At 36.9% G+C, this 26,209-nt stretch overlaps 1 protein-coding gene across 6 annotated transcripts in view; it reads left to right on the top strand.

Moving 5' to 3' along the window:
- TMCC1 (transmembrane and coiled-coil domain family 1) overlaps positions 1-26,209 on the top strand; it is a 105,881-nt gene that overhangs the window by 19,391 nt on the left and 60,281 nt on the right. For 3 of the 6 annotated variants that reach the window (XM_084902579.1, XM_084902577.1, XM_084902578.1), the window contains exon 4: positions 2,545-3,250. The exons of 1 other annotated variant lie outside the window; for it this stretch is intronic. In XM_084902579.1, coding sequence (XP_084758705.1) covers positions 2,681-3,250 — 570 coding nt within the window. In that variant the 5' untranslated portion in view covers positions 2,545-2,680. The remainder of the gene's footprint in view (positions 1-2,544; positions 3,251-26,209) is intronic. 2 more of the 6 variants (XM_084902580.1, XM_084902581.1) reach the window with 1 other exon arrangement.

Raw genomic sequence — 26,209 nt, 5'->3', positions numbered from 1 at the left:
GGGTCTAACTGGATTATTTTGGTAAATTTTCTCTGAGAAGCTCAAAGCTTTGCAGAGTGGAAATAATTCAATAACTATTAGCCTACCCTACAAAGGTGAGAATAATTAAATACAATATGCTATGGCAACATTTTTGCCCGTAAAGAGCCCCAGAAAACTCCAGTAGAGACCAAGATAGCCATTAATCTAATATGGATTAAGGGTTTTTCTTTCTTGGCTTTCCTACAGAAAAAAAAAAAAGAAAAGAAAAAACCCAGAAGCAATTTACAGTCAGGAAAAGAGTATGGCAGGATTTTAGTGTGGCCACAAAAAATTTGAGTGTAAGGCTCTAAAATTTCCCATTCTCATAGCTGCTTTTTGCCTAGTTTGGCAGCAAAGAATTTTGTGGTATTTAGAAAAAGAGAGACAGTATCTTTTACCTTATCACATTTTGTTTTTGAGTCATGAAGAGGTCAGGAAATGGAGAAATAGGCATGAAAGAATATGGACAGCAGAGCAACAATGACTGCGCCCATATACATAGTAAGAAGGTTATCTGAAAGTAGCTACCAGGAAGAAAACTAGAGGGTTTACATTCCTGTCCCCTGAACTCTAGAAGACTTGAGTTCATGGTACACTATTTTTTTTAAAATATATTTTATTGATTTTTTTATAGAGAGGAAGACAGAGGGATAGAGAGTCAGAAACATCGATGAGAGAGAATCATCGATCAGCTGCCTCTTGCACACCCCTACTGGGGATGTGCCCGCAACCAAGGTCATGCCCTTGACCGGAATCGAACCCAGGACCTTTCAGTCCACTGGCCGACGCTCTATCCACTGAGCCAAACCGGTTTCAGCCATGGTACACTCTTACTGCATCCAGCTAATTTATGCCTTCTAGATTACTACTTGGTGGCAAGGAATCCTCATTTCTCTAGAACAGTGTTTCCCAAAGTGTGGTACGCATACCCCCAGGGGTATGGGAAGAGTTTGGTGGGGGTATGCACTGCACCGTGCTTAGCTGCACCTAATTCTACGTTCTCATGAGTACGAGGGTTACTCAGCATTACAAAAATTATAGAAGGGTACACATATGTCAAAAGTTTGGGAAACACTGCTCTAGAACATGACCACCATAGTGCTTCATTGATAGTGACTTAGACTGTTCAAAGTACTTGGTGTAGTGTAGGGAGTTTTTTGAATAAAAAAATTGAGGGAAAATATGGACATAAAGAACTTTTTCTTACACCATATTTTGTCCTTTCTGGCAGGTTCCGTGCCTTAATGCAATTTTGTTTTATATATTTGCAGAAACTCAGCATAAAAATAAACATTTTCTACGATGAAAAATCTCATGCCTACCATCTCCCCTCCCCTTTTTATGCATGTGATTTCCGTTACCATGGCTGTTGTGCTGACCTTACATTTCTTAGTTTCAGCTTCCTTTTTTCCCCCTGCATTTAATATTGGTGTGTGGTTATTGCTATTTGATCTTTTCTTTTTCTCTACTCTTTCATTATACCCCAGTTAATGTGTGACTTCTTTGCTTTTGAATTTTTGTGGATATATAGGAAGCTTCTGTCAGGGATGATACTATTCAGAGAAAGGGAGTTCCTAGAATATCTTTTCTTGATAGCTGGTACTGAGCAAAACTCTAGTCTCTCTGAAAACGGATCCTATCTGGATCATTCACTCAAGTGGTGCCCCAGGGTCATTAGTGCTTCAACAGATAGTTCAGCTTATAAGATATATATATTTTTTATTTTCTTCTTAAAAGAGCAAACTTTTCAGCTAGTGACTTTGATGAATATGAATGGTAACTAGAAATTCCTCTTTTCCATTAAAATATACAGTTAGATTTTGATATCTACTTATTATTATGGTTTGAATTTATTGGGTTTTAGCAGATGAATTAACTGTGATTATGAATGAGAGGAATTAAATCACCTCAGCAAGATTATACATATTGAATATTATGTTCTCTCTTGATTTCCCAAGCAATGGCTCTTTATCAACTATTATTATTATTATTTTTTTAAATACATTTCTATTGATTTTAAAGAGGGAGAAAGAGAAACATCCATGATGAAAGAGCATCATGGATTGGCTGCCTCCTGCAAGTCCCCCACTGGGAATCAAGCCCACAACTCAGGCATGTGCTCTTGACCAGAATTGAACCTGGGACCTTTCAGTTCGCATGCTGATGCTCTACCCACTGAGCCAAACCGGCTAAGGCTATCAACTATTATTGTGGTTTCCATTCCAAGATGATTGCTCTAGTATTCAGTTTTTCATATATTAAAACTTGAGGGATTAAAAAAACAACAACACACATTGCTGTTTTCATTTTCTATGTACTTATTTCTGAGCTTTTTCTCTTATTCTAAAAAATAATCATTACCCACTATCTAAAAAACTGTCTTTTAATCTACTGATTAAAGATTGCTTAATGATAGTGCTCATTTGTTGGCTAGTGGCATGTTTTTCTTTAACACTGGAGTTTCTGCATGGATTTATAATATGAAGTTCTTCTTCTTCTTCTTCTTTTTTTTTTTTTTTTAAGCATTAGATAGGCATGAAGCCTCCATCTCACAGCTGCATGTATAGTTACTATTGAAGCAAATGCCTACCTAATTTGACAGTCTTGGTGTGTTTAAAATTTTTGAGTTTGCAAATAAGCATATTAAATCTACTTACTGATGGAGCCTTCGGGCAGTGAACAGTTATATGAGGACCCTGATCCTGGAGGCAAATCCCAAGATGCAGAGGCCAGAAAGCAGACAGAATCAGAACAAAAGTTGTCTAAAATGACTCACAATGCTTTGGAGAACATTAATGTGATTGGCCAAGGCTTGAAGCATCTCTTCCAGCACCAGCGCAGGAGGTCATCTGTGTCTCCACATGATGTGCAACAAATTCAGGCAGATCCAGAACCTGAAATGGATCTGGAAAGCCAGAACACATGTGCAGAGATTGATGGTGTCCCCACCCACCCCACAGCTCTGAACCGTGTCCTGCAACAGATCCGAGTGCCACCCAAGATGAAGAGAGGGACGAGCTTGCATAGTAGGCGGGGCAAGCCAGAGGCCCCAAAGGGAAGTCCCCAAATCAACAGGAAATCTGGCCAGGAGATGGCAACTGTTATGCAGTCTGGCCGACCCAGGTCTTCATCCACTACTGATGCTCCTACCAGCTCTGCTGTTATGGAAATAGCTTGTGCTGCTGCTGCTGCTGCATGTCTTCCAGGGGATGAGGCAGCTGCAGAGCGGGTAAGTCTGTTAGCGTTTCTTTTTTCTTTGGTAACTAAAAAGAGATAGCAAGAGATATCTCAAAGTTGTGGTAAAAGATAGTTCCTGTTTCTGTTAAAGGGAATGATAATTATTGTAGCTAATGAATGCATGCTTATAATTATATTCCTATTTGCTTCCTAACATATAGCTATATTTTGTTTATTTTACTCCTTTTGCTAAAATCATCAGTATACTTTATGTGTTCATGTCTTAAAAGTCTCAGTTTTATGGTAGAGGAATAAAGATGCTTTGTTGTTGCTTTGGTTTTGCACATGAATTGGCTTTCTTACATTAATGAAGGTAATGAAAAAAGTTCTAGAATCTGGTGTGTCTGCTTAGTGTGGAAATAGAAATTGCTAATAATTTTCATACATACTGTGCCATGCAATATACATTTTGCTTTCTGCAGTAGAGCATATGCATTCTTTACTTTTTAGATAGTGGATTTCACACTTTATTTTTAAAAATATGTTTTGATTGATTTTAGAGAGAGAAGAAGGGGAGAATGAGAGAGAGAGAGCGAGAGCGAGAGCGAGAGCGAGAGAGAGAGAGAGAGAGAGAGAAAGAAACATCGATGATGAGAGAGAAACATCAACCACTTCCTGCAAGGCCCCCTATCAGGCATCAAGCCCACAAGCAGGGCACAAGAAAAGGGGGAAAGAAAGTTTTTCCTTTTTTCAAATAGTATTGGTAACTAGATCAACTTGTTTGAATGAAAGCAGAAATCTGAGCAGTGACAAGGCTGATTTCAACACTACCCCTGTTTGGTTTCTTTTAGTCTTGTTGTTTCTTATGTTATTACTTCTAAATAACGTGCATTTTTCCAATGAGTAGTAGTGGAAATAAATACTGGAATGATTCCCTAAAGTTATTTAAAACTGTTCATCATTATAATATAAGCAATGACATTCTGGATTCTCAGATATCTAAACAAAATAATAAGAACAAAAAAGTAATTATTTACAATATATAAGATAAGGTCTCTTGTGTTTAAAAAGTTAGCCAGTTAAATAAATAATCTCCATGGAGCTATTTCTGCATAGCAAGGTTGAGGGTGGGGTGGAAAAGAGCTCAAATTAAAGTCTCACATTAACCATAATATAATGTTGCGTAATTATAGTTAAGAAAGGAGAATGAAGGTGAGAACTATTCCTGTATCATCTTTCTTATTGCCATAAAACACCAAGAAGCTTGCCTTGAGAATACTGAATTTTAATGACTCATTTGATAATTGAGAATCTTTTCCATATATTTGGTAATAATTTTGCAAGAATGTTTTGTGGAAGTGAATTTGTTTTAATGTCATTAATATGGGATCATACTCAAGCTTGTTGAGTATATAATGTATGCAAGACTTCTATGTATAAAATATAATTTAAGTTGCATGTCAGTTTTTTGAGGTAGGTCTGGTCTCCATTTTTACAAACAAAGCAATTAGAGCTTAGGAAATTTTAAAATTTACTTAGACCAGAGAGCTCGTCCATGGCTGAGTCTAAGTTCTTTGCTCATTCTACCATAGCACAGCTGCCTCAATATTGTAAGTTTTTATTATGTATTTAGTGGGAAAAGTGTAATATAAAGATAGAGAGTGTAGGAGATCTTAGAAGGATCCAGACTGCCAAAAATTTAGTAACCTACCAACTAGTTGGAAGATACATCTAAGGAAGCAAATTTTCCTAAAACATCTAAGAAAAATTAAACAATTTGTTTTAACAATTAAAACAAGATTTGAAGCCCCCAAACTGACTCTTGTAGTAGAAATGAGTAAGGTAGAAATTTGGATAAAAGCCCTCACCCATGCATCAGGCCTCTATCCTATCTAATAAAAGAATAATATGCAGATTGACCATCACTCCAACACACAAGATGGCTGCCCCCATGTGGAAAAAGATCTTGCCCCTATGTGGACACAAGTTGGCCACCACAAGATGGCCAGCAGGGGAGGGCAGTTGGGAGAGACCAGGCCTGCAAGGGAGGGCAGTTGTGGGTGAGCAGGCAAGCAAGGGAGGACAGTTGGGAGGCACCAGGCCTGTAAGGGAGGGCAGTTGGAGTCAATCAACCCTGCAGGGTATGGCAGTTAGGGATGACCAGGCCAGCAGAGGAGGGAAGTTGGGGGCAAACAGGCTGACAGGAGAGCAGTTAGACATCAATCAGGCTGGCATGGGAGTGGTTAGGGGGTGATCAGGCTGGCAGGCAGAAGGGGTTAGGGCAATCAGGAAGGCAGGCAGGCGAGCAGTTGTGAGCCAGCAGTCCTGGATTGTGAGAGGGATATCCGACTGCCTGTTGAGGCCCGATCCCATCGGGATCGGCAGTCAGACATCCCTCAAGGGGTCCCAGATTGGAGAGGTGCAGGCTGGACTGAGGGCTACTACCACTATCCTCTCTCCCTGTGCACGAATTTCGTGCACCAGGCCTCTAGTAAAAAATAAAGAAGAATCCCAGATGAAAATTTATCAAAACAGTAGTAGTGGCCAAAACCAGTTTGGCTCAGTGGATAGAGCGTTGGCCTGCAGACTGAAAGGTCCCGGGTTCAATTCCAGTCAAGGGCATGTACCTTGGTTGCTGGCACATCCCCGGTGGGGGATGTGCAGGAGGCGGCTAATCGATGTTTCTGACTTTCTATCCCTCTCCCTTTCTCTCTGTAAAAAATCAAAATATATTTAAAAATAAAAACATTAGTAGTGGTTACTTCTGTATGGTGATATATTAACAGATTTTCTTATTCTTTATAATTTACTATATTCTCTGTATTATAGGAAACATTTTATTAGAACATATCAAATTGCAAGGAATGATTATAAATGGGAAATAAATAGTTCAAGTTTATTTTTACAAAATGGAATAGAAAAACAAGTAGAATTTAATTAGGTGGAAAGATCAGGGAATTTGTGAGTGTGGGTGAGATTGAAGGAAGAGAGAAGATAATCCAGAATGTCTTAGAAACTTTTAAAAGTTTTATAGAGCTGCCCTAACCGGTTTGGCTCAGTGGATAGAGCGTCGACCTGCGGACAAAAGGGTCCCAGGTTCAATTCCAGTCAAGGGCATGTACCTTGGTAGCAGGCACATCCCCAAAAAGGGGCTGTGCAGGAGGCAGCTGATCAATGTTTCTCTCTCATCGATGTTTCTAACTATCCCTTCCCCTTCCTCTCTGTAAAAAATCAATAAAATATATTTAAAAAAATAATGTTTTATAGAGCCATCAAGCACTATCTTAGTTTTTTAAGTCATTCATTCAGTAACTATTTAAGAGCCCAGTAGTTGTCAGCATACCACTGAACATTTTAGGTTCCTGAAGAGGGGGATGCAGACAGGAAAAATACAATACAGTGTAGTAAGGAAGAAGCAGTTGGAGAAAGGACTTGGTGAGTATTGTTAGAGGCTTTCTTGAAGGAACAGAAGTCTAAGCTGAGATTTGGGGTAAAGTTGAAAGTAGTGAGATGTTTAGAGAGGGAAAGCGGAGGCTAGCACATGAAGCACCTTGTAAACTAGTTTAAGGACTTGATTTTATAATGTTTAAATATTTTGTATAAATCATACTAGTTGTTGTTTTGTTGTTATTTAGTTGCTAGGCACTTAGTAGACACATAATAAACTCTCTCCCCATCTTTCTTCTCCCTTTTCTTCTCTCCTTTTCTCCTTTGTATGTATTCACTGCAGGTGATGCATGGCATAGTTTTTTTTTTTTGAGGGAAATTAATGCAAGCCCCAAAACATCGCTGATACAAAAGGAGACAACTTTAATTTAGCATTTTTGAAAGAGCCATGTCCAATTTATCAAAATAAAAATGTTATTTGACATGGTTGGCTATTCTTTAAATCAGCCATCATGATGAGTTAGTTATGGAACTGAATATGATGTAGTATTCAAAAAATTTTTTAATTGTCAACAACTTTTCATGTCTTACCACTTATTAATTGTACTACTTGCATGGGTATTTATATCGACAGGGCCTTGGACTTTTGTAAATAACTACACAAGTTACTTCATCTTATGATAGATGAAATGTGAATCTTTAATGTTATCTGTTGTGGGATTCCCAAAAGAAATTCGTTTTTGCAAGACAGAAATCTTATATCATTTAAGGAGCCTGAATTGCCATAGGGAATCTTGAAACTGGCAGCACTGTTTACTAAACTTTCTGACAATGGATTTCCTTCCTCTTTGTGTTAAAGGAAGACAATAATCGAAAGAATTAGACTAAGCTGGTTTGGCTTTTGGATAGAGTGTCAGCCTAAGAACTGAAGGGTCCTGGGTTTGATTCTAGTCAAGGGCACATGCCCTCGTTGCAGGCTTGATCCCCAGGAGGGGCCAGCCGATCAGAGATCCTCTCTCATCATTGATGTTTCCAATTCTCTTTTCCTCTCCCTTCCTCTCTGAAATCAATAAAAACATATTAAAAAAAAATCAAAACTTCTATGAAGAGAGAACCTATCATATTATTATTTATAAATAGTGGGCTGTTCACTCTTTGGTTAGTTTATAGAAAAATAGTTAACAGGTGCAATTTAGCAAAAGAAGAATAAATGAATTTTGTTATGTCCTACATTCCTATTCCACAAACAAAATAATATTCTGAACATTCTAACCTTATGACATGTCTAGTATGAAAAAACTAAATTTTACTTACCACTTGATTCATACCTCTCTAATTTGTGGTTCTTCCCTCTGCATGGAATGCTCTCCCCTTCTTCTTTTTTTGTTTTTGTTTTGTTATTATTTATTTACAGAATTCCTATTCAACCTTAAAGACTCCAGCTATAAGACTTCTTGTCCCACAGAAAGTTCATCACTCCCTCCTTCATGCCATTATTGTCTATGCTATTATAGCAGTTGCCACATTTTATTATCACTGCTACTATAGCACTTGCCACACATTATGACAATTGTTTAAGTTTTCTGTTTCTGTACTAGATTATGACATTCTTAAGTAAAGGGAATGTTTCATTTCATCCTGAGCGTCTGGTGTCGAAAATGCTTGTTTACCATGAATGAGAGGGGGCTTTCTGAAGTGACGTGGTGTTGCATAATGAAAGCCTCTTAAAGGTAAAAGCTTATAGTTTTATTGATTGACTGGTAGCTGGCATTGCACAGTTATTTCTACTGGGTTATCACAGGAAACTAGTTAAAATCCACAGGGATGTTTGAACAATAAGATTTATTTTATGTAACTATTAAAAGGCTGGTTACCAAAGCGATAAGGGAGGAACTATAAGCATATTACTATCTCATATTTTTGCCAGGCTGTAGGGAAACTCATTCATAACTTACAGTGTAAAGTTTCAAGTTTTAAAAATGGAATCATTATTCAATTTACAGAAAAAAAATGATTACATGAGTATTTTAAGTAGTTAGTGTTCTTTAATAATTTAAAAAATTGAAGGAAGCATAGTGTAATGGAAAAAGCACTGTAGTGAAATCTGGGTATTTGAGTTCTAATCCCAACTCTAATTCCAACTCTATGATTTATTTTCCTTCTCTGCAATAATGTAATTCATAGTACATGATATTTAATAATACAAAACTTTAGCCCTGGCCAAGTGGTTCATTGGTTGGAACATTGTCCCATTGTCAAAAGATTGCAGGTTCGATTCCTGTTAAGGACACATACCTAGGTTTTCAGGTTTTGGTCCCAGTCAGAGTATCGAAGGCAACTGATTGATGCTTCTCTTGTTCTCTCTCTCATCAATGAAAACATATACTCGGGTGAGGATTTTTAAAACTTACAAAACTGTTCATGTCAATTTATTTTATTTTTTTAAATATATTTTTATTGATTTTTTACAGAGAGGAAGGGAAATGGATAGAGATTAGAAACATCAATGAGAGAGAAACATCGGTCAGCTGCCTCCTACACACTCCCTACTGAGTATGTGCCCGCAACCAAGATACATGCCCTTGATCGAATCAAACCTGGGACCCTTGAGTCCACAGGCTGACACTCTGTCTACTGAGCCAAACCAGTTAGGGTGTCGATTTATTTTTTAAATGCATTTATAGAGAATTTTAAGAATGAAGCTAGGATAAAGGGAGTTTTGTATATATTATACAATAGAAACTAGCTGAAGTGGGATGATTGTTTAAATTTTGTAAGTATTCATCCAGGGTACTTGTGACTAGAAAATAGAATAATCCTAGTTTTGTGAAACAAAAAAATGTGCAGGAAACCATATAGAAAGATAAAATATTAATGTTATCTCTTTTCTTTTCTTTTTTCTACAAATGAAGAAACACTAAAATATTTAAAAGACCACTTCGTAAATACCATTTGTGGCTTTGGAAGTAGATTATTATTATATACAAGTAAAGAAAATGTATTGGGGTTGGAGCGAACATGTCAGAGAACAGACTTTTTGTTGTTATTTCCTAGTTTTACTTAGAACTATTACCTATAGTGGAAAGCAGAAGACAAGACCATTTAGTAATTGATATTCAGCTCTTCTATAGTCATGACTAGAATAAGGTTTTTAATATGATGTCTATGAGTGAGTTTTAGGGGAATCAATGGGTCATTTGGAATTATATAGAAAATACTGTATATGACTGGTCATGCATTTCATATATGTCACTCCAGTGACTGAGTCCATAACTTTAAACAGATTCACAAAGAGTGCATGATCCAAGAAGACTAAAAAAATCCCATGAACAGTTCCTGTTTGCCTCCTTCACATAGACGCAGGGGTCTTCAAACTACGGCCCGCGGGCCACATGCTGCCCGCAGAGGAGTCTGATCCTGCCCGCCAGGTTTTTTGGGCAGTGAGCGCAGCCGAGGTGTTACAGTAGGAATTAGTAGTTCATATAGTCCGGCCCTCCAGCTCTCTGAGGGACCGTGATCTGGCCCCCACTTTAAAAAGTTTGAGGACCCCTGACATAGAGTATAAGACTATGATATGGATTTTCAGTCAAAGAGAATGATTGCAAAATTGTTATTTTTCTCTAGATTAAGCATTTATATCCTTCCTGCTATTCTTTTGAAACCTTTGTTCTTGGTCTACGATTTTTATCAAAAAAGTTGCCATAGTCCACAAAACAGGAAAAAGGGGATCTTTTCAGTTTTTTATCAAATAATTGTAACCATTTTTAAAAAATATATTTTATTGATTTTTCACAGAGAGGAAGAGAGAGGTATAGAGAGTTAGAAACATTGATGAGAGAGAATCATCGATCAGCTGCCTCCTGCACACCCCCCACTGGGGATGCGCCCACAACCAAGGTACATGCCCTTGACCAGAATCGAACCCGGGACCTTTCAGTCTGCAGGCCGACTCTCTATCCACTGAGCCAAACCAGTCCCGGCTGTAACCATTTTTTAAAAACATATATGTTTATTGATTTCAGAGAGGGAGAGGAAGAGAGATAAACATCAGTGATGAGAGAGAATCATTGATTGGCTGCCAACTGCACACCCCCTACTAGGGATTGAGCCCACAACATGGGTATGTGTCTTGACCAGAATCAAACCCAGGGACCCTTCAGTACACAGGCCAACGCTCTTTCCACTGAACCAAACCGGCTATGGCTTTTACCGGTTTTGTATCATTTAAACAATTATAGGAGTTTTATTTTTATTTTAATACTCAAAAAAATGTGTATGTTCTTTCTAGAATGAATACACCATTCTTTTAATACATAAATCTTTCTTTGTGTATCTGAACTTTGAGGATTTATACCCTGTATATTCCCTGTTTAATTCATGATTGATATTCAATGACTCCAGACATTTTTTTTTTCTAATTCATTTTATCTTTCTCATTCATTTTGGGGGGAGTGTAGTTAGGAAAAATCAGCAATGATCTAGGATTATATATCAGAAACACCTCATATTTATGTTTAAAGATGGTATGTCTTTCTGATTATCTTTGATATATCTTTTCTATCTTCCTAAGGCAGTGTGAAATACATGTGTCGTATTGTAGGTGAATTTTTAAAAATTGTACATCATATTTGGTAAAATTGGAAACTGGTAGTGTGTGATATGAGATTTGAGCATAGTTGAGAATAAGTATTACATAAAGATCTTTTTTTCTTTCCAATTCCTTTTTCACTTGCCTGAAAATTTTTTTTAGTAACATTGTGGCTTACTCATAATAATATTGAGGTTTTAGAGAGAAGATTCTTACTTTACTTATCTGAACAGTTGGGATATTGATAGATATTTCACAAGGTTGTTTGATAAATCAATGGGATAACAGATTTGGAATGCCTAACACTGCGACTGCACATAGTAGGTTTATTCCACCAAAGGCTGTATGCAGCATAAGATGTAATGCTTACAGGGAATTGAGAGTTACTGGAACAGGGAAAAATTAACAAATGCTAACATGTTCTGCCCTGATAAGTTATTAAATTCATTCAGAAGTAATGAACAATTAGGAGAGGAGCATTGGTTGTCTGGAAGCAGAATCAAATAGATAGGAAGAGTGGCAAATGATAGCAAAATATTTTTTATCTTTAGAACTGCCCTCAAAACTGCCATTTTTCATACTTCTTTACCTGCATTAATTCACTCAGCTCTTTCTTTTGTGTAGATTAAAAAAAAATTATATTGTTCTTATGAGAGAGGGCAGCTTTAATATGTTGAACTTCCTAATGAAGTTGAGGTCACCCTCCGCGTATGTCTCACTGCACCTCACATTCCCTCCCTGGTCAGGACCCTTCTCAGTGAATAAGAGGAAAGGGTTGGTCAGTTACCATAGACAAAGCTGAACAGCTGCCGAGCTCAGCTGGGAGGAGTTTCCTTCTCTGAGCGGAGCTGGTACAGTGGCTTGGGGGGTGGGAGGGCGCGCACGCTCGGGGGAGGAGGGAGGAGAGGGAAAAGAGTGGGGAGGACTCTTGCCACGTCCTATTCACATCGTCTGTTCAGTGTATTACCTGAGTTGGAGGTTGAGAATGGGTATTGTTCTTTGCAAGGGCCCCCCTCCCCCTCTACTAGGAGAACTTAAGGTCGGAGGGATTGTTGCAGTTGCCAGTTTTCTACTAGAGGCAGAAGCTTTCTGAGCCCGGTGCAGCACTCCTCCAGAACATCAGGTCCGTGGTCCCGGAACCTCAGGTGGCACCACAGCGACACCCTGGGCTAATGGTTTGGTAGAAAGGGAAGAAGGGGTGGTCCTTCTGTCTAGACCCCTCACGGCTGACTCACAGGAAGTGCTAGCAGAGCTTGGCACTGGGCGCAGTCACTCCAGGATTCTGCCCCTCCCTGCCTCTGTCCCCTGCCTCTGTCCGCCGTCCTGTCTGACAGAGGGTTTGCAGTGTCTCCCCATAGAACAATGAAGTGGTTGCAACTTTGCTAAGACTCCCAAGGAAATTCTTTGGACTTACTATGACAGTCTTCAAAATGTTTTGCCACCGACTTTTCCCAGAAGCTGTTTTTTAAAAACTCATCCCTCCGTGGATTGCTTTGTCTGAAGATTGCTCAGGGTGACAATGGTCCAGCGTTTTAGCCTCAGGAGGCAGCTATCCAAGGTGGGTAGCTTTGTGTATATGTTTAAGGGGAAACTCACTAGCTTCGGCATGGCTTCCTTTTTCTCTAGAACTGTTCTGTCAAGCCTGCCCTCCTCCACTGCTAAGGAGAGGCTGGGGGAGGAAGCGCTGCCTTTTGTTCTTTCCTCTGACAGACAAAAAGGTTTAAGGCTGACTGCACTGGCAACCCCAGACTGTGTTCCCCTAATACTAGAGCTGTCATCTTTGAATATGGACGCAGTTGTAGTTTATTTCTCAGATATAATTTCTATAGGGTATACATGAAAAAGTGAATAGCGGGTAAAGGGTACATATTTAATTAGCAGTTAATCTAAGCAGCTTGTTGACCCAGATGAGAAAACCTTATTGATCGTGGAATCAGTGCTTTCATACAAAATTTAGTATTGATCTGGGGAGAACTACCATAAAATAGTTCAAGATGCACTTGAAAATGTTTAAATAAGTATTTGTGTTAAGAAACTTGCATACTTAATGAAGGAGTGTGTGAAAAGCAGTACCCAGAGACTCAGAGATCAATTCTTACATAGTTCTGCCTGAAAAACTGATTTCCTGTGTGCAACTTTGGGGAAGGAGTGTTCTTTTAATCTAAGAAAATCAAACATTAAAAAAAAAAAAAAAAAAAAAAAGCCCTTTTTGAAGAGGGTTTGCTGACTTAATGAATCAGCCCTGGCAGTGCCAGCCATCTCTTGACTCAGTCATTGAGCTCTCTTTTTAGCAAGTTAAGAAACTAGTTTGGAAAGAGGTGTGTGCTGATAATTGAAATTTATTTCAAAAACAATTTTATTCTTTAAAAGATCTATTTTAAAAATTAGCATTTGGTGGTTAAATTGTGTCACAATTCATTCTTTATAAACAGAAACTTAAAAAAATAGTAAAATCAGTAGGGATTCTTCACTTCCTTGGTTGTTAGTCAGAATTGTTAAATCCTGAAATGTGTTATTATCTAAGGGAAAACCTTTAGTTCCTCATAGGGTACCTCAGTGTAGAATATATGTGTTCAAGCAAAAATGAACAAGGCTCTTGCCTCTCTATCCCCATGTCAAATTGCATCTTGTTTCTTGGATCTCCAAGCCTAGAAGGGACTTCTTAGGTGTAATAAAATAAATTTCTCTTCTTTTCTTCTCTCCTTTCCAGATAGGGAGGAAGGGGGGTAGAAATATTCTAAACAATATAAATAATGATTTTTGTTTCTTCTTCAACAACCTCTAATTTATGTATTTTCAAATATGTAGTACATATAAAAAGCAAATGTGTAGATTGTCAGGTCAGGGTAGTGACAATCGTGCACAAAGTGTCTGAAGTAGTTGAGAGTCACGTGATAATTTTCTGATTAGAAAGTAACTGCATTCTAGGTGTTTTACCACCAATATTTTTCTCCGAATTATTTTTTGAATTTTACTCGTTTCCCACAATTAAAGTTGTTTCTTTGGCCAGAAAAACATCCATTTGAATAAGATAATTGATTTCATAAAGCCATATTAAATTTAACTGAAGCTTAACTGCATGCTTTTATATGAAACTTTAAACTATACTGCCTTTAAAACACTCTATGGAGAAAAATTTACTTTTGAGTTTCTGTAATAATTTTTAAGAGATGATAATTAGACATACAGAAAGAGATGATAAGTTAGACTTTCAGAAAGTTTTGTCTTAACTTACTCTAGCTCTACCCATCCCAATCCCTAAGTTTTTAAAACGGGGAAGAGCTCTGGCTGGTTTGGCTCAATGGATAGAGCGTCAGCCTGTGGACTGAAGGATTCCAGGTTCTATTCTGGTTAAAAGCATGTAACTTGGTTGTTGGCACATCCCCAGTGGGGGGTGTGCACAAGGCAGATGATTGGTGTTTCTCACTCATCAATGTTTCTAACTCTATCCATCTCCCTTCCTTTCTGAAATCAATAAAGATATATTTAAAAATTAAAAAAAAAATAGGGAAGAGAAAATCAGAAAATTTTTTTTTCTTTTCTAGGAATTTCAGTTTTTTTAGAAAGTATGATAAAAACTGAAGGAAGCTTTGAAAAAATTGTTTTTAAGAGTGATTATTTCATCAAAATATTTTATCTTTTTATTTTATTGTTGAATGACAATCATTTCCATAGTTCAAAAATTTTAAATGACATAACTCTCCCTCTCCCTCCCTCTCTCCCTCTCCCTCCCTTTCCCCTTCTCCCCTCTCTCTCCCTCTCCCTTTCTCCCCTCCCTCTTTCTCTCCCTTTCCCCCTCCCTCTCCTCCTCCCTCTTTCCCTCTCCCTCTCCCCCTCCCCCTCCCTCTCCTCCTCTCTCTCCCTCTTCCTTTCTTCCTCTCTGAAATCAATTAAAAAATAAGAAAAAAATCTTATTCATGAGCTATAAAAATGAATGGATGGTTTACGTTTCTTCTGGTAGATGACAGGAGGAGGAGGAGAAAGAAACATCTAATCAGTGGGATTTATGATAAATATAAACAAAGTATCTAGATTGTGTAGCGTAAGTCATTTCTTTCTTACCAGGCACTTATCATTAAACTAGCTTTTGTTTTGTAATAAATTCATGGATACAGTAAAGCCCTTATCTAAATATGTGGGCATTTTAAAAATTAATTTTCAGAAGTTGTTTGGATGTGGTGACTTTAATATTTTTATTTTTTCATAAAATATTTTCAGGCTGGTTTATGAGGGAGAACTGATCACAAAATACCACATATTATATGATTCCATTTATTTTGGAAGTATCCAAAATAGGCAAGTCTGTAGATTAGTGGTTATTTAGGGCCAGGAAGGTAAGGGAGAGGAGGAGAAATAGAAGGACAATGGCTATGGACTACAGGGTTCCTTTTTTTTTCTTCCCATCTCAGATGGGTCATGTGCCAAAGGTGTAACAGGGTTTATGGTCACATCTCACACAGCAGCGTGAACACCCAATCATCATACTCGTGAACTACAAAAGGATCTACAAGGTTTCTTTTTGAGATGATGCAAATGTTGATTGTGGTAATGGTTGCACATTTCTGTGACTATACTAAAAACTATTGAATATTACAATTTTAAATAGGTGAACTATATGATATGTGAATTATATCTCAATAAAGCTGTTTTTAAAAAGCATTTATCATAAGAATTGTTTAGTGAACATTGTTATGTCATCTAAATTACCATTGGATTTTTTTGGTAATGGTGGCTAATATTTGTTGATTGCTTATTTTGTGCCAGAAATTGTGCTAAATCCTTTAAAGACTACATTAGTTTCTATGAAGCTTTTCAGCAACACAGTCATCTTTGTATTCTTCAACCACAGAGCCTTAAAAATGCCAAAAACTCAAAATATTTGAATGAATGATTGATTATGTGTATGAATGAATGAATTTAGCATTCTGGCATGGCATCTCAACTCAGCTTTCTCCTTATGTTTGTCTACTCTCAGACCTACTAAGCAATTCTAGCTCACACAGGGATTAGTGATTATATCAAGTAGAATTTTTCTACGTGCTTTTGTCACTTCCATAGAAGTAAGGAAAGAGAAGGAAGAGGAGGACATTTATTGTATTGTTCTCCTTCTCTTTGCTCCTTATTTCAGTATTTGGCAACTCATCTTTAGCTTTCAGTCTTCATATTTACTCCTGGTGGGAATGTTTTAATCTTCCTGCAGATCTTCTAAAGAGAACAATAGCCCAAGAGATTTGACTTTAAGTAGTATTCACAGTAGCCAAGAGGCAGAAACAAACCAAGGGTCCATTGACAGATGAGTGAACAAAACGTGATCTATTGTACATATACAAGGGAATATTATCAGCCATTAAAAGGAAGGACATTCTGACACATGCTTCAACATGATTGAACCCTGAAAACATTATGCTAAGTGGGGGGGTGGGGAACCATCACAATAGAAAAAAATATTGCATGATACCACTTAATAAGAAGTTCCTAGAACAGTCAAATTTATAGAGACAGAAAGTAGAGTAGCGTTTGCCAGGAGTTTGGGGAAAGGGGAAATGGAGAGTTGTTCAATGGGTGCAGAGTTTCAGTTTTGCAGAATGAAAAAGTTTTGAAAATCTATTGTACAACAATGTGAATATACTTAACACTGCTGAACAGTACACTTAGAAATTATTAAAATGGTAAATTTTACGAGTTTTTACCACAATTTTAAAAAACTGAAAAACACACATAAAAACTGTTCATTTGGAAGAACACAACATGAAATCATTTGGAAAGTATTAGATAGACTCAATGGTTCTTAAAAGATGGAGAGAAGTTAATTACTACAGGTGGTTAATGAGGAGTCACAGATAAGTGAAGTACAGATGAATAAGAGAAAGTTTAAATGAAGCATCCATCTTATATAAAAACTGCTGTTTGAAATTTTAACCCTGCTATTTTGGCTTCTGTAAACACTTGATTGCTTAAGTAATAAGGCAAATAAGACTACACCCATCCCAGAGAGGTTATTAACCTCCCCCAGACGAAGTTATCAGTGCTGGCACCAGGCCAGGCCTTTGGTTGAGGGCTCAAAGCACATAGAGCTCTTTAAGAACTTGCAAAGGGGACTGGAAAACCCCTTATTTGGGAGACAAAAAACTGGAAAAAGTATAAATAGGGAAGCTTCATCCATGCTTTTTGCCCAGAGTTTTAAAAAAATATATTTTATTGATTTTTTTTTTTACATAGAGGAAGGGAGAGGGATAGACTTAGAAACATCGATGAGAGAGAAACATTGATCAGCTGGCTCCTGCACACCCCCTACTGGGGATGTGCCCGCAACCAAGGTACATGCCCTTGACTGGAATTGAACCTGGGACCTTTCAGTCCTCAGACCGACACTCTATCCACCGAGCCAAACCGGTTTTGGCTTGCCCAGAATTTGAAAGACACTTTTTTCTGTAATAATGTAATAATAATAATAATAATAATAATAGTAATGTGTAACTCCATTTTCTAAGCATTGCTTGGTTTTCTCCGTTTTTCTGCAACATAAACACCAGGATAAAACATTAAAATTTGATTTGGTAAGCTTAAGAGATACTAAATTATCATCATAATTAACATTTACAGAATACTGTCATGTTTATTATCCCATGTGAGCCTCAGAATCATTCAAAGAAAGCACTCCCATTTTACAGATAAGGAACCTGAAGCTCCCAGACTAGCCACCAGATTATATTATGCTTATATAACTTTTGAGCAATAGATTGGTGTATGCTGTAATGACTTAATTGTTTTTTAAGATAAATGAAACTTGGTAATTGAAGCCTATCAAAATGGAAAGAAAAGCTTTGATTTGAGTTTTATAAGAATGAAGTTATTTTTAAAAACTCGAATTGGAAAATAAGTTAATAAATAACCAAATTGTGAGTTTTAAGTTGTTCTTAGTGTTTAGAAATTCAACTCAAGAATATGTCTGTCACCCTCAATTTCTTTGTTTTTGAAGCTGAGTCAAGTTTTTTTTCTTTAACAGCACAGGGCATTTTATGGACAGATTTGCCTATTTGCAAGTTTGCATAAACTGACTGCAACATACATACAATTAATTTCCTTGGTCTGCAACATATAACAAAAGAGTTAATCTTTAGTATAACTAATTCAGTGCTCATCACAGTATCTGGCTTTATGTATGAGAGTTGAGAAGAGTAAGATAATTTATACGAAGAAAACTCAAGAGAAATTTTTAGATGGGCAATGTCATTTGGGCCTTTAAGATCATGGTGATCTTGGATATATAGAGATAAAAGGATATTCCAGAGTGCAAGAGCTGTAGGAGCCTAGGCCCAGAGTGCGAGAGCTGTAGGAGCCTAGGCTCCATTGCCGAGTGAATGTTACATATAATTTGCAATCCAACCAGTTCTGTTGAGCTGCTGTTATAATGTAATGTTAAAGACATTAGAACAAAAATGATGCTAAGATTCCTTTAGGATAAGTTGAATAAAATGAAGCATGTCCCTTGAGATTTGGTTTGTCTTTTAGGTAGGCCAAGCTATGACAACATCAAAGATAGATGGGTTGAATAGCAAAGATAAGCAAGGTGCTTGCAGTGTCTAAGCCTTAATTTCCTCATCTTTAAAAATGAAGCCAGTAAATAACTAGATTGCAGAATATTTTGAGGATTGAATAAAATAATGTACATGAAGAACCTGTTACATAAAAGGTCACTATTATTTTGGTGGTTACTGATAAGATCTGCAGTGAAAATAGTAATATATTATTTAGGGTAAAGAGATTTTATTATCTAAAAGAGTCCATGGTACAATGCAGTGTAATAGCTTTATAAGTATTTTTAATTTTGGTATCAATCACACATACTCCAAAGTGCCATCTGTGTATTGTCTTTGAATTTCATGGTTTTATGTTTGCTCTGAATATTTCACATAAATATATAGAGGAGTAGCTGCTTATTCCACAGATTCATATAGCAGATACCATATAATACAGATGATACCTTTCTATAGAAGTCCCTTATCTAGCCCCCGTATAAATTCAAATTTGTATAAATTACAAGAACCTCTTTCTAAGAGAGAGTCCACCAAGAATTTTATCGTAAAAGATTTTAAAGTTGAGGAAACTGGGGCTTATTGAGACTTGTCTACACAAGTAATTGATGCCAAAATTGGCATTCAATATATGTTTTCTTCTTTCCTTGACTAGGACTTTTTCCATAAAATATACCATTCTGTTTCTTATCAGGTACATCTATATAGTAAACTTGTATTGATCTTAAGGAGTTCAGGTGGCTGAGGAGAAAAGTTCTATTAGAAATATTACATGGTGGAATGATTTTTAACAGCTTTTTAACAAGTCTAACATCTTGTTACAATATAATTCACATATTATACAGTTCACCTATTGAAATTGTACATTTCTATAACTTACTATATTTATAGAGATTTGCAACCATCACCACAATTTATTTTAGAACATTTATTACCCCAAAAAGAAACCCCACTCACTTTAGTAGTTGAGATAGTGCATGAAAAATATGTTACAATTTTACTAGAGGCCTGGCGCATGAAATTCATGCACAGGGGTGGGGTCCCTCAGCCTGGCCTGCACCCTCTCACTATCCAGGACCCCTCAGGGGATGTCAGGCCTAAACCGGCAGTCTGACATCCCTCTCGCAATTCAGTATGCTGCATGTACCAGTGACCATACTTTTCATACAGGTAAAAGGCATCTTGCTGTTGTATGGGCAGCTACATTTTTTTTTGCCTTGGTTATAAAAAGTAGTACAGCTGAAACCTGTTTGGCTCAGTGGATAGAGCGTCGGCCTATGGCTGACAGGTCCCAGGTTCGATTCCAGTCAAGGGCATGTACCTTGGTTGTGGTCACATCCCCAGTGGGTGGTGTGCAGGAGGCAGCTGATCGATTATTTTCTCTCATCGATGTTTCTAACTCTCTATCCCTCTCTCTTCCTCTCTGTAAAAAATCAATAAAATGTATATTTAAAATAATAAAAAAATAAAATAAAAGGTACCATTATTCTGTAAATTGGTTTTTTTTTAGTTTTTTTTTAAGTAGTACATAACATGATCCGTCTGGGGAAGTAGTACCATTTTCCCCATCTTATGGGTAGAAAAACTGAAGCAGAGAGAAGTTAAGTAATTGGCTTTGTCACACAGTTACAAAGGTCAGAATCAGGGCTGACCACAAAATGTACAAGCCACAGACCATGCATGTCATCCCTACATCATCCTGTTTTTTCGTGTTAGAGTAGCCTTGCTAGGTTTTAATTTTTAAATCTAAGAAACTGTTCCCAATATATAGGGTTAGGGTCCCTAGGCTTGGCCGGCAATCAGCGCTATCTGTGGGGCAACTGGCAGGCGGGGCAATTGGGGGGCCCCCCGCTGGCACCCACTTTGGTTGGCGGCCTGGTGCCACCCACTGGCTGACTCCCCCTCCCCATGACACTGCTGGTCATCTCCTGACTGTGGGCAGCTCCTGCATTGAGCATCTGCCCCCTGGTGGTCAGTGCATGTCATAGTGACCGGTCGTTCCGCTGTTTGGTTGATTTACATATGAGGGTTTTATTTTATAGGATTCTCTTCAAATAAATACAGAAACACAGTATAGGCAATGACCTGAATGGCAAAATACTGGAAAGAATGTTAATGAAGAATCAGAATTCCTTGGTTCTGATCCTAATTTATACTAGGTGTATAACCTTGACTATGGCATTTACCCTTCAGTGTAAGTGCCATAGTCAAGGTTATTTTGACATTTATGGAAGCCCTACCATATTCAGGACTTTGTGCAAGCTTCAGTCTCCTCTCTTGTAAAATAGTACTGATGTCAGATTAATTACTTTGAAAACTTATGAAATAATCATATACAGAGAAGGGATTATTATGTTTGAAATTTGGAAGTTCAGTGTAGTAATAATAGGAGCAGCTGATAGTTTGTGTGACTGTGCTCAAAAGAATTCTGCAAAATGTGTTATATCCTTATTTTGATAGTGAAGAAACTGATGTTCAATGATTATGAAAGTTGTACAGTCGTTAATCAGTAGAGCAGTTACTCTAATCCAGTTCTCTATGATTTTTTTGTAGGAAAGATCCCAATGTGTGAAGGGGAATAGGGTAGGGAAGGGATTAGGGTAGCACCAATGAGATTTTAGTTAGACATATATAATCGTAAAATGTAATTCCAAAGGGCTAACTAGTCCTAAGATTGGTGATCTCAGAGGTGAGGTGGAATAGTGTCATACGTTAAGGTCAAAGGTATATCCCAGTTGATTAACGTGTAAGTTCCAGAAAGAGCTAGATGTTACAAAGCACAGTTGTATACTAGTTTCTCCTCGTGTCTGCTCGAATCTCGAAAATTTTTGTTCAGGAGGCAGGGGAAGACAACACCCGTGAGGTAATGAAGTCAAGATGGAAAGCAGAGGTAAGTACAAGAGGCCAAAATAATGCTAGAGCTTGTGGAGGTGGGTAGACTTGGCCTTGAATCATGAGGCAGTCACTTCTTAGAATTCTTATTTTCATATTCTTTAAAGACCCTTTTCATCTCATCAATAAGGTGACCGTGGTTAATTTCTAAGTGTCATGTAGCTCAGCATCTCTTGAATACTTCATATCGATAGCTCTGATCTCTCAGCCCCTGCACTCTTCTTTTCCTTTCCATGGTCAAGTTGAGAAACATTATTTGGGAATATATAACCAAATAGATCAGAAAAAGAGTTCAGAAAAGAATACAAGAAAGGAGCAGAATAATTTTTATTCTTTGATTTATCTTGTGCCATTATCTTCCTAATGACAGATACAAAGTTCAAGCTTCAGTTCTTATCTTGCTGCTGTTACTAAATTATTAAACAGCAGACATGCTTCTTTTTGATGGTGTTTAGCTGTTGGAGATATCGTCACCTGGCACAAGAGAAGTAAAGAACTTTGATCTCTAATTCTGACTTGTAAACTTTCAGTTTCTGCATAGAAATCCATGATGATTGGTGTGTATGAGAATAGATCTGTGATAAAAAATATGTATAGGAAAGGTAACTAATACACAGGATGGAGCTAAGGTAGATTTACAGTCTTGAGTATGTGAAACACAGAGTTTATTCCTGGGTTATTTTCCATATGAACAACTGTAAGTCAACTTTTGCCCTAATCTGTATATTGAGCCCATGCTTTATGTGAGGTATTGTGAAGAACTTGAAAATGAAGTAAGAGTATCAGAGGTTACAAAGGCCTGAGCTGTTTTTGGTTATACTGTCTGCTTCTCAGAAATGACAGAACTGGGTTTCAGAAGCAAGGACAGTTGAGTTGAGAAACATTGAGAGAAAGATAATGCTGTGTGCTAATTTTGCACACACATGTGTATACATGTACATTTAATAAATAGTTGGGAGTAGGAAAAGAAGGAACCAAACATGATTATTTTTCCCCCTTTTTAAAAAAAAAAAAAATAGTGGAAGGGAGAGGGAGAGAGAGAGAGAGAGAGACATTAATGTGAAAGTGAAACATAAGTCAACTGACTCCTGCACACCAGCTGCAGGGGATCGAGCCCAAAACTGCTGCATGTGCCCTGCCTAGGAATTGAACGGCAACAATTCAGTGCATGGGACGACACCCAACCACTGAGCCACATCGCCAAGGCAAAAACTCTTAAAATATATTAAATGCTTTCTTAACAACAGAGCTTCAGAATACTGGAAGAAAAATGGATGAAACTGAAAAGAGAATAAGTCCATAATTATATACTTCACCACCCCTTTCTCAATGATCTATAGAACCTAGTAGGCAGAAAATCAGCAAGGATATAGAACTAAACAGCACCTTCTACCAACTGGATTTTTTTAATGGAACATTTCAACAATATCACAACACGTATTTTTTTCAAGTGCTCATGAAATAGTCATCAAGATAGGCCATAACCTGGGTTGTAAAATCAACCCCAAATAAATTTAAAAGCATTGAAATAAATTATGTTCTTGGACTATAGGAGAGTTAGATTAGGAAATAGTAACATAAAGATAACAGGAAAATATCCAGACATTTAGAAACTAAACAACATACATTTTTTTTTTTTTTTTATCTTTTGTTAATCCTCACCCAAGGACATTTTTTCCATTGATTTTTTTTTTTTTTTTTTTTTTTTTTTTTTTAGAGAGAGTGGAAGGGAGGGGGAGAGACACACAGAGAGAAACATTAATGTAAGAGAGAGACAACGGGCCTTCAACCAAAGTGTGTGTGCCCTTGACCAGAATAGAAACGAAGACCCTTCAGTCCTCAGGCCAGTGCTCTAACCACTGAGAAAACCTGCCTGGACTAAACAACAATTTAAAATAATTCATGGGTCACATCTCTAGGGAAATTAGAAAATATTTTGATCTGAGAAAAAAATGAAAATACATTATATAAAAAATTTGAGGATGTTAAAGTAGTACTTAGAAGGAAATTTGTAACACTAAATTCTTACATTGGAAAAGGAAAAACTTGTCAATTCGATTATATAAGCATCAGTCTTAACAAACTAAAAAAGAAGACTAAAATCCAAAGCAAGCAGAAAGAAGGAAATAATAAAGATAAGAGCAGAGTCACTGAAACATAAAATAGAGAAAAACAATGAAAACAAAAGACGATTCATAGAAAAGATTAATAAAATTGATAAATTTCTAGCAAAATGGTAAGATAATATATATATATGTGTGTATATATATATATATATATATATATATATATATACACATTTTTATTTCATAAAGGAAGGGAGAGGGAGGGAGATAGAAACATCAATGATGAGAGAGAAGCATTGATTGGCTCCCTCCTGCACAACCCCTACTGGGGATCGAGCTCGCAACCTGCGCATATGCCCTTGACGGGAATTGAAACCAGGACCCTTCAGGATGATGCTCTGTCCACTGAGCCAAACCAGCTAGGACATCCAATTAATTTTTTTATAAAAATGCAGACAATTCAATGGAGGAAGGAGAATGTTTTCTCAAAAAAGGTGTTGGAATTTGACATTCCTATGCATACACATGAACCTCTACCTAGACCTCACACCTTATACAAAATATAACACAAGGTAGATTATAAATCTAGGTGTAAAACATAAAACTTAAAAAAAACACATAGAAAATCTTTGACCTTAGATTAGACAAAAAGCATTCTATAGTCTGGGAGAAAAAATTGCAAATCACATATCTGACAAAGGTCATATATTTAGAATATATATATATTCTCAAGACCAACCAATAAAAGGACAATCCAATAAAAAATAATAAAATTTTTTTAAATAGTCCCTTTTCCAAAGAGAATGTACAGTGGTGGATGCAAATTAAAATCATGATGAGATATCATTAATCAAATGGCTAAAATAAAACTGACAATTCCAGATGCTGACAAGGATTCAGAGAATAGCTGGAGTCTCTCAGCATTGCTTATAGGAAAGGAAAATGATACCACTACTCTGAAAAACAGTTTGGTGACTTTCTTTTTAAGTTAAATATATACTGTCCATGTGACCCAACAAATCCATCCTAGGTTTTTAACTTACAGACATGAAACTTACATTTTCATAAAATCCTTTACACTAATTTTACTGCAGAACTATTTATAATTGCTATCAAATGGAAACCATCCAAATGCCCTTCACCCAGTGAATGGATAAACAAACTGGTACTTCCATACAATGAATTACTACTTAGCAATACAAAGAAGTGAATCATGAATGCATACAACATCATGGATGCAGCTCAGAGGCATTGTGCTGAGTAAAAAAAAAAACAATCGCAGAAAGTTATATACTGTATGATTCTGTTTATATAGCATTCTCAAAAATGACAAAACTGGTGGAAAGAATGTGTTATGGATTAGCAGTGGGGTTAGGTATGACAACACAAAGGGAGTCTATGGGATTGATGGACTCTCAGTATCCAGATTGTGCTGGTGGTTACATGAATTTACTCATGTTTTAAAATTCATAGAACTGTACACATTCCTAAGAACTCAATTTTGTGATATTAATTTAAAACATTTTTTACAACTTAGTGGCATAAAGTGATAATTTATTTTTTCATGAGTTTGTGGACTGACCAGGTGTTTCTGCTTTACATTGTGTTTGCTAGGATATTGGTATACTTGGAAGGTCCAAACGGCCTCCCTCACATGACTAGCAGTATGTATTAGCCGCTAACTCAGAGTTCAGATGTGGCTCTTGACCAGGGACCTTGATTCTCCTAGTCTTAGTACTTTTTACTTGGTTGGATGGGCTTTTATTTTCAACATGGCAATTGGATTCCAAGAAGTGTTCAAAAATCCCCAATTTCTAAACACTTATCAAGTCTCTGTGTCATGTTTGATAAAGCCTCATTTGCCATAGCTAGTCACATGACCAAAGCTGGCATCAGTGTGGGAAGAGGACTGCATAGGGCATGAATACCAGTATTGGCTCATTGGAGATCTCCAAATTACTGTGTATCACAGATGATGAGTGGTTTTTGTTTTATTTTTTCCTTGTGACTTAACTTTCCTTTAGGACTATTTATATTCAGCAAAAATACTAAGAGACTCCAGTATAGAAGAGGGACTAATTGAAAAAGATTATTATTTAAAAAGATATAAACATCATTATTTTAAGTGTTGAAAATGTATTATTTTCTATGAGTTTATGATTATAGACACATCTTTATAAAAATCTGAGTTCATCCTTTGTGTACCTAATTGGTTTTCCTCATAATTCTTTCTACCACTTACTGAGCCTCAATACAGGGAACGGGGCTCCAACAAAGCTCACATATGAAAGGTGCTAGGAGAGTAGATCTTTTTTTGAAACTATATGTGGTGATGGATGTTAACTAAATTTATTGTACTAGTTATTTCATAATACATAGTATACTAGTACATGTATCAAATCATTGTTCACCTAAAACTGCTATTATAGTAGTATATGTAAATTATATTCTTTTAAAATGCACAAAAGAGCTCACATAGCACTGCAGATAACCTCGGGATTAATTCTGAGGCTGAAAAGGAATTTTGTTAATCGTGTAGTCAA

The sequence above is a fragment of the Pipistrellus hanaki genome, assembly GCF_964339955.1.
Source record: "Pipistrellus hanaki genome assembly, chromosome: 13".
Lineage (NCBI taxonomy): Eukaryota > Metazoa > Chordata > Mammalia > Chiroptera > Vespertilionidae > Pipistrellus > Pipistrellus hanaki.
Note: the sequence above shows the minus strand (reverse complement) of the source record. Positions and strands in the feature narration are given on the sequence as shown.